Source organism: Magallana gigas, chromosome 6, assembly GCF_963853765.1.
Source record: "Magallana gigas chromosome 6, xbMagGiga1.1, whole genome shotgun sequence".
NCBI classification, from domain to species: Eukaryota; Metazoa; Mollusca; class Bivalvia; order Ostreida; family Ostreidae; genus Magallana; species Magallana gigas.
In genome coordinates this window covers 50,738,896-50,753,032 of record NC_088858.1, presented here as the reverse complement: position 1 = coordinate 50,753,032, position 14,137 = coordinate 50,738,896, and the positions used below count along the sequence as shown (strand labels likewise).

Here is a 14,137-nt window from a genome sequence, read left to right as displayed (position 1 = left end):
CCACAAATGAAAAGTCCCCAAGGTGTCTGGGCCTCGGGACTTAAGAACGATAACTCTTATCTAAGGAACTTTCATACCAAATAAAATTTAAAATATTTTTGGTGTTATATGCAATATTTTCATTCAATTTTTTTATGTCACATTTATTAAAATTCATTTTCTTATAACATCAAGCAGCTTTTTCAGATGATTTGTCAACAGAGTTGGAAAATATGAAAAATTGAAAACTAAAAGTAGATGACACAGTTGAACATTACATAATTTGACTGAAGGTCCGACTGTTCATTTAACATTCTTCAGATAATTTTTTGTATTTCTCTCAACCTACGTATGTAGGTTCTGGACCAAATTAGTGTATGCATATGCCGCGCTTTCAGGATTAAAATGCTAAATAAAATTAATGAAATCAAATATTAAAGACACTTAAAAAAGAATTTCAAAAGTGTCAATAGCAACCATGGCAAGTTAAACCAGATCAAATATATCCTACAATAGAATTAAAAATGTTTGTAAAGTTAATTTATGCTTTATACATGTTAATCACCCTTTCTTCCAAATAAACTGTTAATTCCAAACCTATACTGCTTTGTATCAAGGTCAGATATGTAAATTTAAAACATTTGTTTCAAAGCATTAATGCTTGCTCTATATTTTAATACAATTTCTTTGATTATTTTTTACTGGAAGTGTACAAATGTAAAGACTTAAAGTTTGGTAAACGATGGGTGATTTAAAATTACTTGAATTGGAGATTTTTGCACATGTGAAATAATCATACATATTATAAATTTTTGAGTGACAAAAGGGGTTCAAGAGTGTTGCAAAATTGTTAATTTTTTAATAGTCAATAAAGAAATAAACTTTTTCTTTTCTAATGTAAATAGTTTATGAATATGAAAGGTTGATATATCTCATCAAATGGGATATTAAAAATAATTTCCACTCTAACATGTATTAAATAATTAACTCTTTTTTACTCCCAAATACAATTGTTTAATGTTTTTCACAAACATTATCTAAATATTTACAGGTAGCTAAAGTTTACATCTTATTTATCTTTGCAAACCAAGAGTTTTCCGTCAGTCTCAATAAATGGGAGTGGAAAGGAACAAAAATGTATTGTTAGTCAAATGTTTTTCTATTATACACCCTACACTATATGCTTGTTATAGTAATAAAAGGAAATTCTTTTTTACAATTTAAGTTTACGATGTTAATGCTCAAATTTAAAATTAAGGAGAAAAAAAGTTTTCATGAATACATCAGATTTTGTTTTCTAATCAACTTGACAGTAGTTTTACTTAGGGGTGGACAAGTAAATATTTCATATTAAGCAAGATACGCCATTTTAGTTTATAAAAATAAATCTTTGAACTGAAACATGTCAGTAACGATATGAATAAGTGGAAATTTTTTAAGTTAAGCTAAGTTTGTCAAACAAATCGCCTCTACACTTCCACTATCTTAAGATAAAAATTGTGTCCAGGTAAAATGATAAATCTGGTAAATGCAAACCATTAATAAAAATACGCCACCTTTTTCCTTGAAAAACGTCTTTCTCTCTCTCTCTCTCTCTCTCTCTCTCTCTCTCTCTCTCTCTCTCTCTCTCTCGTCATAATTATAGACGCTGTAACAGTTATACATTTGTATAAGCCACTGAACATGCTTTTTCTCTTGAGATATTACACACATACAGACTGTAATTTTTGCATCACAAATTGGGTGAAAAGAAATGAAAAGGAAATCAAACATAAATTATGACAACTTAAAATGATTGAACTAATTCCATTGGTTCTATTTAATCTATTAAAGTTATTAATAAATTCTTTTTACTATAAATTAATTTATCCATTTTATTAAAAAAAGTGCAATCATTACCTTTCACACTTTAATATTTTTGTGGTGCATGGTGCAAGAGGAATTACCACGGCAAAATTACATATATATTTGATATGCTTAATGATTAAAAAATATATATAGCCATTGAGAGTCGTAAGAATTGTTGGTTATCTATTCTGTTTGTATGATAGATGTTTTTGTTGGTTATCTCTTCTGTTTGTATGATAGATGTTTTTGTTGGTTATCTCTTCTGGTTGTATGTTAGATGTTTTTGTTGGTTATCTATTCTGGTTGTATGTTAGATGTTATTGTTGGTTATCTATTCTGTTTGTATGTTAGATGTTTTTGTTGGTTATCTCTTCTGGTTGTATGTTAGATGTTTTTGTTGGTTATCTATTCTGGTTGTATGTTAGATGTTATTGTTGGTTATCTATTCTGTTTGTATGTTAGATGTTTTTGTTGGTTATCTATTCTGGTTGTATGTTAGATGTTTTTGTTGGTTATCTCTTCTGGTTGTATGTTAGATGTTTTTGTTGGTTATCTATTCTGGTTGTATGTTAGATGTTATTGTTGGTTATCTATTCTGTTTGTATGTTAGATGTTTTTGTTGGTTATCTATTCTGGTTGTATGTTAGATGTTTTTGTTGGTTATCTATTCTGGTTGTATGTTAGATGTTTTTGTTGGTTATCTATTCTGGTTGTATGTTAGATGTTTTTGTTGGTTATCTATTCTGGTTGTATGTTAGATGTTTTTGTTGGTTATCTATTCTGGTTGTATGTTAGATGTTTTTGTTGGTTATCTATTCTGGTTGTATGTTAGATGTTTTTGTTGGTTATCTCTTCTGGTTGTATGTTAGATGTTTTTGTTGGTTATCTATTCTGGTTGTATGTTAGATGTTATTGTTGGTTATCTATTCTGTTTGTATGTTAGATGTTTTTGTTGGTTATCTATTCTGGTTGTATGTTAGATGTTTTTGTTGGTTATCTATTCTGGTTGTATGTTAGATGTTTTTGTTGGTTATCTATTCTGGTTGTATGTTAGATGTTTTTGTTGGTTATCTATTCTGGTTGTATGTTAGATGTTTTTGTTGGTTATCTATTCTGGTTGTATGTTAGATGTTTTTGTTGGTTATCTATTCTGGTTGTATGTTAGATGTTTTTGTTGGTTATCTCTTCTGGTTGTATGTTAGATGTTTTTGTTGGTTATCTATTCTGGTTGTATGTTAGATGTTATTGTTGGTTATCTATTCTGTTTGTATGTTAGATGTTTTTGTTGGTTATCTATTCTGGTTGTATGTTAGATGTTTTTGTTGGTTATCTATTCTGGTTGTATGTTAGATGTTTTTGTTCCCCATTATGAGGTTTGTTTCACCATCTATACTTATAAATTAAGGCATCTTGCAAATAAACTACAAAATGCCTGCACCAGAGTACTTGCTTACACCTTTGGTATTTCAACGCATGCGTGATGATGTCTGTAAGGTATATTTGAATTTTGACTGATAAGTTATTATTGTGAAATTAATCAAAAACCTGCTTTCTTTTTTGATAAACAAACATGAAATAGCAAAAATGAGAGTAAAGTGGTGGACACGCTTTGGCAGATCCAGTCAGGGACAGTTTGCATCAACGATATAAACTTGCAATGAGATGATATTAAATGATTACGTAAAGAGTGAATATATCTACTGTGGGCCTAATTAGAAAATACATAGATATTAGATTTGACACATGTTGAATAAATAAAATGAGTTAATTCGTTCCTTTAGTGGGCTAATTTAGTTTAAGTTACACATTCGCTTGAGAACTTTCCAGAACGGGGTAACCAAGAACGCGTATTGACTAATTAACTTTCTTCATGCATCGCACCTTGGATCGGACTTCTATTAAAACAAAAGTTGTTAAATAAAATGGAACAATTAATTCGATTTTAGTGTTAATAGAAAGAACTTTTCAAAAGGGGGTGCCAAGAAACGGGTTGACTAATTGACACACGGCGGAAAGTGTAGGGCGAGTTAACCATCGACCAGACACTTCGAATTTAACAACTTTGGTTTAAAATATGCATGCAAATGGATAATTATGCATATCCTAGCGTGTTTTAATTTCATACTTTTTTATACCATGACAAATTGGTTGTAAACTTTACACATTAATTTGTAAACATTAATGATCAGATTACTGTATTTTAATGGGGAAGCTCCCTCCTCCAGTTTGTTTTTCAAAACAGTCTTTTATCTGAAATTCTTATTTGGTAGGGTAATACAAATTAGATTAAAAATGACCAAAAGAACCACTCTAAATACCTATTCACTGATTTGAAATAAATACAATAAAAAGGGTTATTTTTTCCAGTCAGCTGCAATAAACAGGATTAAGGCCACGTACATATATATTATCCATTTCATTTAAGATTTTTCATCCCTTTCCTCTCCTCTAAATATCAAACAATGCAGTTTGTTTTTTATTTCAATTTTATTGAAAAAGATAAGGAAAAAAAACGGACAAAGTATTTACAAAAATGAACAAAAATATGGTTCAACATAATAAGCGTGATATGATAATAACGTGTAAATTATTAATGTGTAAATTGTTCATTCCCGCGGTTGCTCGGGGTATCATCTAGTATTGTATAAAATTAGGTGTTGTGTGTTTCTTCTACTGGGTTGACGTGGACAGTTGGTTATGATAGATAAACGACCTGTTTGGTTTGTCTAGCAGCATCAAGCTGTACAAACTAGACCTATCTGTATAGAGTTTTTGTACGTTTTGAAATGTGACAACTCTGTGACCTATATTTGTATAGCAGGTTCACTAGTTAAAGAAGTGGGTCGTTGTGAAACACGGCTGATCGTGTTGAAATATGTTGTTTCTCTGGACCGGTGACCTTCCGCCAAGATGTTAGAAGTACAATTGGCCGTAGATGACCAATGGTGATATCTGTAATAAAACGGACTATTGCCCCTCTATCCTTAATTTTCGTACTGTGTTAATATAGATTAGATAAGATTAATTAAAGTACGTGCGTAATTATTATTTAATTGACATTATTGTTCGTGAGGCTTTCATTTAAATCAAATCTTCAATTATTCTAGATGTGTCCACTAATGTTTTCCATGTCACATTGTTGTAACAGTCCTCATACGCAACAGATGTAGGGTATCTTTTAAAAAAATATAACACTTTAACTAGTAACCTCCGCCATGCTTTCAATCTTAACTTCTATACTTACACGTGTGTAGATTTTATTTTAGAGAGCATATGGTTGTAGAAAAATGAGCTTTTTCTTATAGATAACGTAAAAAACGTTTTTGGTAAAAAAAGTAAGGTGCAAATTGTTTTATTATTGAGTGAAACATTGTCTTTTTAAAGATGAATTGAACATCAGCATGCAGGTAACCTTTATGAGACAAACTATCAAGCCTTTAGTCATAATTAAAATTTTCATCGTATATAACGTTTTTGTATAATTAATGTTCTTCGTTGAATAATGTTTATACTCCCGTTGAATTTTCGACATTTTTTAGAAGAAAAATAACAATTAGTTTGATAAAAGTCTAGGCATGCTAGAGAGTTTTTTTGCGTGCAGAAAAATAATATAAAAAAAAACACCTGCAATGTTTACGAATTCGTGCAAAGAACATTGGTCACGAAAATATCCCGACTGCAAGATGTTTGAGTTTTGACAATTGTTTCCTGTCTTTCGGGATTTTAAGGCCTTTTTCTCACACATGGATTTTTGGCGGTATATTCATATTTCTAGTTTAACATAAATACTACTAGAGTAAGAAGTTTTAAATGCATATACTATATAAGCATGCCATTTCACACTTGTCGAATTTTTCAGTTTTGATGAATAATAAAGCACCATCTTCACATAAAAAGCACAATCTTCACATAAAAAAGCACAATCTTCATATAATAAAGCACCATCTTTACATAAAAAAAGCACCAACTTCATACAATAAAGCACCCTCTTCATATAATAAAGCACCATCTTCAAATAGAATAACCACAGCATAATATAATAAAGCACCATCTTAACATGAAATAGCCACATACGGCAGCTATGGCGTTCCATAGTTATTACTGAATATTGATTTTAACGACTCTTCAACAAAGTAAATCTAAGAATGTTCAGACTAACCGCTTGCGTCTTTGAGTGTTTGATAAAATAATTTTTTTAATAAACTGATTACTGGTAATTTTTGTGTGTTCTATTCGGATATAAACCATTTTGATTTGTTATTATCTCTTGCGTTGCATTTTTTTTTTTTTTTTTACAAAAAAGGTTGATGATGTTTATAGAGCTTTAACATTCATAAGTGTTTTTCCTTTTATTGTTGGAAAGGTGTTGTTAATCATGACATTAAATTGGTAGTTTGTGACTTGCTGTATTTCCTGCAATAGAATGAATAGAGGGTTTAATCAAAAATTTGTGTATACTTAGTTGTGCATGCAACCAAGTCCATGGTGATCCGTCCTGAACACAGCAAAGTTTCAAATGTTATTTTCAAGATCAGAAAATCATACAAAGTATCAGTTATGGTTATTCTGATATATGGCATATTTGTTTGCTCTGTTGTCTGCTAAAATGGCAAATGAGTATATGTAGAATTGCTCAGATAACCAACAAGGCGATATAGAAAATAATATCCCATCTGTTGAGATACTAGTGCAAACAATGAAAAAATGTGTATGAGCAAGGTGCAAATGCTACGTACCAGAGTGTCTGAAAGGCCGCACTAACAACTCAAATACATGATGAAATAAAGGAGAACATTCAAAAGGAATGTAAGAAAAACAGGTCTTGGAAGAAAAGACCTAAGGCATATAAATCAACTGATATTTCATCTATGGCTTGACAACTTCAGCGTATAGTTGACAATGTACATGGACGGCAGTATAATCATTAAGTGGATTCAAGGATGTCTTTTCGAAGGTCGATGTAGCCGAACTTTACAGATGTATTAGCAAGAATAAAGAGAGACTAAGTTTTGAGCAGTTATGAATTCAAGAGATGTAAATTATCACAATTTTTTTTAAGCTGCTTTAATGCCTTGTACTTCAAAGTGCAATCTTATAGATAAGCATAACAAATAATTGCATATTTAATCCAGGTTATAAATGATATATTAACAGCTGATCCCAATTTGTAGTTCTAGGTGATAAAGTGCGTTCATTGAAAGTGATCTTTCTTTATTTTACATTAATGTTATTTATCATTAAAATAACATTGTGCTCAATTTGATATAGGCATGTAGCACAAGGAGGGATCAAGCTAAGGGCTTACGATGTACCCTGCACGGAGTAAATCGCAAACCCTTGGCTAGCAAAGAGGATGGTTGACGCTGAAAAAAGACATCGTGAAAATCCTAATTCATAGGGTGGGGACAAATATACCTGAGCTAAATTTTCACTGTTGATTTCTTTATTTTCACTTTAGTGTGTTACATCTCCAAAAAAATGGAGGAAGGGCAACTCCATTATAATCCAAATTTCTCTTTGTAAATTTAAGAAAATTCTTTGCTGCAAAAAGTTGAAAAAGTTGAAAGGGGAGGATCAATTCTGATGCTAGATGCAATAAAGGAAATAATAACCACATACCAGTACATTAAACAACATTTACTTTTATTGATTAATATCACGATCATTCAGATTCTTCATCATGCAAATTACACATTCAATGTCTGCAACAACTTCACATATAACCGAACCAATTTGGATTACTATTTCATACGACCATATATGAAAGTTTTATATTACATCACATGCGCGGATCTAGAGGGGGGGGGGGGGTCGGGGGGGGGGGGGTCGGGGGGGGGGGGGGGTCCCGACCTCCCCTGGAAAATGAAAATTTATTAAATTTACATAGTAAAATTATCGCGAAAATATGCCTCGGACCCCCCCTGGCAAACACAATTATCCTTCGGACCCCCCCCCTGGAAAAATTTTCTGGATCCGCGCATGCATCATCTGGTAATATAAAATGGAATACAGATCAAGTTTGTTTTTTATTACGGCCAATGAGCAGTAACTGTTGTTTTTTCCACTTTTTTCTCATCAGTTTTGTCCTCCAAAAACAGTCGATGCTCTCATTATCACAAATAAATTAAAGGAGTCTACAATAATAAAAATGAAGACAGTAACGATTAATATTATTAAATAAGAGAATTTTTTTGCAATGCATTTATATCACAGAGCCAGGTAGACTGTAACTTACAAGCAATAATTTATTTATTTTAAACGTGCACGTGGTTCCAGCTCTATCTGTCGTCCTAAACTGACTTTAACAAACTACTTTATACAAAACCAGTTCTTTTGAACAGCGTGACTAAACATTCCTGTACAGGAACTCGAATTAAAAACTTAATATTCCCGGAAAATATTCATTACAATTACCAAGTAGAAATTGATTTCTAATTTGTTCCTCAAACAAACGAAATCACATACTAGTATAACACAACATTTATTTTATGACAGAGAGATATATCTGAGTTTTGTAATCTATAATTTTTACTTCCGCGTCGTAATCTAAGATTTATTACACATGATTAAAACTGTACAGGTAATATTTTTCTTCGTTTAGTGTTCCCACACGCCTTATCTTTAGTCAATATTATATATTTTCATAACGCAGAAACAAAACCGTCTGTTTTTGTGATTGAAAAAGTTTACATGCTTTGTGTCCTTTAATAAATTTATATTAAAATGAAGTCAATGCAATTATCTAAATACAATGCATGTTATAAGCATGTTTACCACGAATGAGCCTATATTATGAACTGAGCTCAAGGAACGTACAGGTATATACACTGAAAAATATGGACAAAGAGTTGGACAGACGTGTACGATGACCCAATTACCATTTCCGTTCTAAACGCAGAAATAAGCCCCATGAAATACAATGAAAATCGGAGTTTGAGATACATTAACCTACTTCTGGCAGAAAAAGACCAGCTAAAATTGCGATTTTATCTACTTATGCATGGCTATTCTTATTAATATCTTTAAACAAACATATCGTTAGACAATGGTCGTTTGTAGAACTTGCGTTATTTGCTTTTGTATTTATTGATGTAATCCAATTGTTACTGTTTGAAAGGTAACACCGGTTTTGTTAAACAGAAATGAAAAAATGGAATAAATTATTTGATTTTAAAAAAAGTGTCATTATATTCTCAAATATGTCTCAGAATCAGAGTGTACTTTTTTTTTATAAGTAAAACGTACGCAACATTCAAACAAAGCAATTAGTTGCTTGAGTATAAATATACAATCAAGATATCTGTGAGCCAGTGCTCACTAGTGATGCCCCCGCTCTGATGTGAATATGCAAAATAAGCAAAGTCGACATTTGACAGGAAGTTAGCATCCGATTGGTACAAAAATATATCCCACGAAATGGATGCCTAAACAAATAGTGTATTAAAATTTCAAGCATGTGCAATAAATAGTTGCTAAGAAAAATGCGGCAGTAATTTTTGCTACCGAAGGGCAGACAGACAGACGGACGGACGGACGGACGGACGGACAAACAGACAGACAGACAGACACACAAGGGTAATACAGTATACCACCTTCTCCTTTGGATCGGGGGTATAATTAATAATAAGAAACAAGTACATGTTATATTAATTCAGTGTAATTAGGCACGCTACATATAACACTTTACACGCTTAATTCACAAAACAAGTGTACAGTTCTACATGTAGGTGCAAACAAAATGTATGTGTATTCAGGTTGCTGCTCTGCCTGATTTCGTTTAACAGAAAATCTCAGATTCAAATTGTGATTGGTTTGTGGCACGAATATGTGAAACCTTTTCGCCTTGCATTTCGTTCATAAAACGTACGGAAATGACATATACACGTCATATCATTGTGGCCATTAAACTTGCGGATGACTCTTGTTTCTCATTAGAACTTGGTGAAAATATTTCGTAAAAATTAGAACGCGTGTAGTAACCATCATGTCATAGCATGTGTATGGAGAAGTGGTGGGGTTAATTGTCTCCAGGAAAATTTGTTCAGATTCACTTATTCTTATAAAACTCCTCCTGTAATTTTATTAAATAAATCCACAAAAGTAAAACGTACACATTTTTACTCATGGATATTAATAAACGATGAGCCTTGTCGACAAACTGGATTATAATGAATGATACATTTTCGTACCTGAGCAAGGCGGATATGTCATAGGCCAATATCTTCCTTGAAATTCATCATCAGTTTTTAGCCCAAAAATGTCATTAAACTGGTCTAACCTTTCTGTTTGAAAGGAAACCATGCCTGGCATGTTTTCAAGGAAGTGATGCTCAGCAATAGTTTTCCCTAGTCAGCAACACTAAGGAAAAAATATAAATTTTTGTCACTAACATGGAAAATCTGATAACTTTTTAGCAATAACGGGTATTCAAAATACACTTACAGGTGATGTACTGTAGATTCCTTATTTTAAGCGAGTCCTTAATTCCGCAATTCAACCGTTTTGCATCAAATCGCGAGAATATAAAATCGCGAACGCCAATCTTTTATCATAGTTTCATTAAGATTACATTTGTCAGAAGAAAAAAAGGAAGATACAAGTTGCTGTCCTTTAAAAAAGGACAACAATACGTGGACCATTTGCATGTGTTTCCAATGAAAACGTGAAAGCCTTAAGATTATTTGAGATTCAACACACTCTAGCCCCCTGCTTTTAACCTCTAAATTTGTACGTTGTATTACGTATACATGTATGCATAGCCCTGACTTTTTATGGTTCATACTTATAAAATATTTATGATCTATCTATTAATGAAGTTTGCATGTATAGTATCAGGCATTCGGGGAATTCTACTATTTGCGCACACATTACGATTCGCACTACCTTTTTAACTATGCAGTGACAGCTTTGTGTAAATTAAAAATTTCATATTTTGATGCATTTTTCTTGAGATTGAAACTTTTTTACAGTGACATAATTATTCAATCATACTTAAATGCTTATAAAAATTTAATCGGGAAGTACTCTAGCCTCGCCTACTATAAAAGAAAAGTTAAGTTACATCTGTATTCGGAAAACAACAAATTATTGCAAATCATGCTATTTGTTTCGGCATAACATTAACTTATTTCATACTAATGGCAGTTCATATCACATGCCGATCATTTCTTTAAAAGGAATACTTTTGGAATACTGTTTTGGTACTGTTTACCGATAACTTTACAATCATAGCGCCTTTGAACTTATGTGTGCATATGGCACAATCTCAATCCTGATTCAGATAAACGTGTGCTAGCCTGGTTCCCTGAGCTACCCATTACGCACAGGAACCAGGCTAGCTCATGTGCAGGTTGAATTTTCCCTATAGCACCCGGTTTAAACCTCGCTTATATAATTTTTACGCGATTTTACGCGGATATAAATCTTGGCGGAAAAGAAATAAGCTTATTAAGTTTTTCTGCTAAAAGGAAAAATGCAAGATAGCCTCATGCGATTTTACGCGGAAAAGAAATAAGCTTATTTAGTTGTTCTACTAATGATAAAATCTTTTTTTCAAAGAATATACATATTGTTCATTTGTTGAAAATCACAAATGCAATACTACTGTATATACATCTAGTGTAATTGTAATATAATATTGTTTTTATTAAACATATTAACAGCAATAATATAAGCAGAAAATAAGGGGAACTTCTCTTTATTCATTGTAATTTTTGTCAACCAAACACAAATAAAAATAAATACGTGTATATGATTTATTGAAATATATATATATATATATATATATATATATATATATATATATATATATATATATATATATATATATATATATATATATATATATATAAACATATAAATGCTTACATATAAACTGCATACTTCACACGTATAAATTCATTGTATTCATTTAAATGAGGCTGACGTTAATGATAAAAAAAGGATAAAGGGAACTTTATCGCATAAAAACCCATTAAAATCCAAAATAATTCGTGCTTTTTTTATTCATCATTACCGAAACATCAGTAAAAAGTTCAATGTCGTTTACTAGAAAGTCACATATGCTTTTAATTAAACATAAAAGCAACATTAACTTATTCATGTACCACTCGTATGTAGGATGAACATTTTCTTAAGTCACAAATAACATATTGTCTGCTATATAGCATAAATGTTATTTTTCTTACAATACCATGAAATCTGATAAATAACGATTTTATTTGCAAAGTTTTAATTTGACGAAAAGAATCCCAAGGGCCATCTTTCATGGATGTGTAAAACTGTAATAAGATCTAATGACCACGAACAATGGTCAAACATTTGTATAAGTCAGTCATGAACTCAGTTTACCCTGTAATGAGAATTATTTCCTCAAAAAGCGTGCAATGATTTTTGTGAGTTATTACTTTCTTAAATGCCAAGGACGAGCAATGGTTTTGACCAGCAACAAAGAGGGTATAAAACTCAGTCTCCGGGCATACGAATCACATCACAGATTCATTTCTGGACGAACATTCACTCCCAAAAAGGTTTGAATCTTACTGTTTTATTATGATCGTTTAACATCATTTTCTTTTAAGAATTAAAAATTAAAATGTTTTAAATTTTGTTTGATAAGGATGTATAAGCTGATCTGCCTCTCCGTGGTACTGGCTGTAGCCGCAGCTGATGGCTACTATGATAATGGATACGGCGGTGGATTTGGTGGAAAAGGAGTTGCGGGTGTAGGATTTCTGGGAGGAAAAGGTATCTATGGAGGCGGTCTCTATGGAGGAAATTTCTTTGGAGGCAAAGGTGGATACGGCAACTTTCTAGGTGGATATGGTCTTGGATATGGTGGTTTACTTGGTGGATATGGAGGTGGAAATGGTGGGTACGGATTCGGATATGGTGGATACGGAAGTGGTTATGGTGGATACGGAGGTGGATACGGATTAGGATTTGGTGGTTACGGAGGTGGATATGGCGGATATAGGGGTGGATACGGAGGTCTGTTCGGCGGGTATGGAAACGGATATGGTCGTGGATACGGTGGAGCTATTACAATTATTTCAGGAGGAAAAGGACTTCGCGGTGGCAAAGTAAGAACATATACCTATGTAAAACTCATGTACATTCTTTATACAAAAGCATACATGTACTTAAATTTTCAGTTTACATCAAGTTTGATATGATAAAGCTCTTATTTCATAACCAGTTGATAATTCGTTTTTGTCATGTTTTGCAGGGGTATTATTAAACAAGGATTTCGAGCCGCTAGGTGTTCTAATACTTTAACGTATTATACAGCGTTTTCATCGTGATGTATCAATGATGTTCATTCAACATTCATTAAATTCTTAACAACCTGATTTTAGTTGGGTTTTTTTTCCATATATCACTTGATTATTGCATAAGTGTAGTTTTTAATGTATCTTTAAATACTATGCCCTGGAAAATGCAGAGTTCAGCAAAATTTAAGATATGTAGAACCTGTACAAATTGCATATCATAACACTTATTTTAACTGCTCTAAGTGTTTCATGATAATACAGGTGCCTGTCTTCCATTCGTACACGTGTTAGCAAATATTGCATTGATACACGATAAACTAAAATGTTATAGTATTGAATACAATACATAAATAAAAAAAGCATTTGTTATTGTAGCTTGAAATATAAAATTGGTGTTTAACCCGCATTAGGTAATCCCTTTCCTTTCAGGGAAATGTCCGGCCATTTTGTATATTTGGAGACTTAAATATAAACATTTCTTGAGCTGACTTGTTTCTGTCAAAATGACCAAAACTATTGTCAAAAGATAAAAAGGATACAAGAAGCGAACAATACCTTTTATTCACTTGCAAAGAACTGTGCAACTGCAGACTTAAATTAAAAATTTGAAAATCTGAAAAAACATGAGAAGGGGTCATATATAGGTGTTCATCTACAACAATTTATTAAAAAAGGTTAAAGTTTGCACATTTCAATTGTAGCTTTGCGTCAAAAAGGGTCTTAGCCATCTAAATGTTCTGACTAGCTAACGTTTACAAATAATATGTTTCTTTAAGATGCTTTATCCATTTTTAATGTCCGTTTATATACGTATCTGGTGAATCCTAATAATGATGATAATTATAAATGGGATGACCCACTTAAAAAGCAAGGTTTCCCGCTAATGGAGTATATTCAGTGAACCGGCGTTATTAGAGCAGGTAACAATAAAACAAAGCAAACAACAATGACGTAGTGGCCTCATTTTAAAATACGTAGTGGTGCATTTATAGGGATACTATAAATGCTTCAATTGTTTCTTGATATTTCAAAAACAA

At 32.0% G+C, this 14,137-nt stretch overlaps 1 protein-coding gene across 1 annotated transcript; it reads left to right on the top strand.

The window, feature by feature from the left end:
• The first annotated feature begins 12,202 nt into the window (after positions 1 to 12,202).
• On the top strand, positions 12,203 to 13,175 carry LOC105319426 (acanthoscurrin-2). Its single transcript, XM_011416969.3, has 3 exons — positions 12,203 to 12,356; positions 12,446 to 12,908; positions 13,055 to 13,175. Exons 2-3 carry the CDS (start codon positions 12,447 to 12,449, stop codon positions 13,064 to 13,066), a joined length of 474 nt encoding a protein of 157 aa, XP_011415271.3. The 5' UTR covers positions 12,203 to 12,356; position 12,446; the 3' UTR covers positions 13,067 to 13,175.
• The last annotated feature ends 962 nt before the right edge of the window (positions 13,176 to 14,137 follow it).

Coding starts and splice junctions, on each gene's coding strand:
- LOC105319426 (XM_011416969.3), top strand. CDS start 12,447: ATGTATAAGCTGATCTGCCTCTCCGTGGTACTGGCTGTAGCCGCAGCT.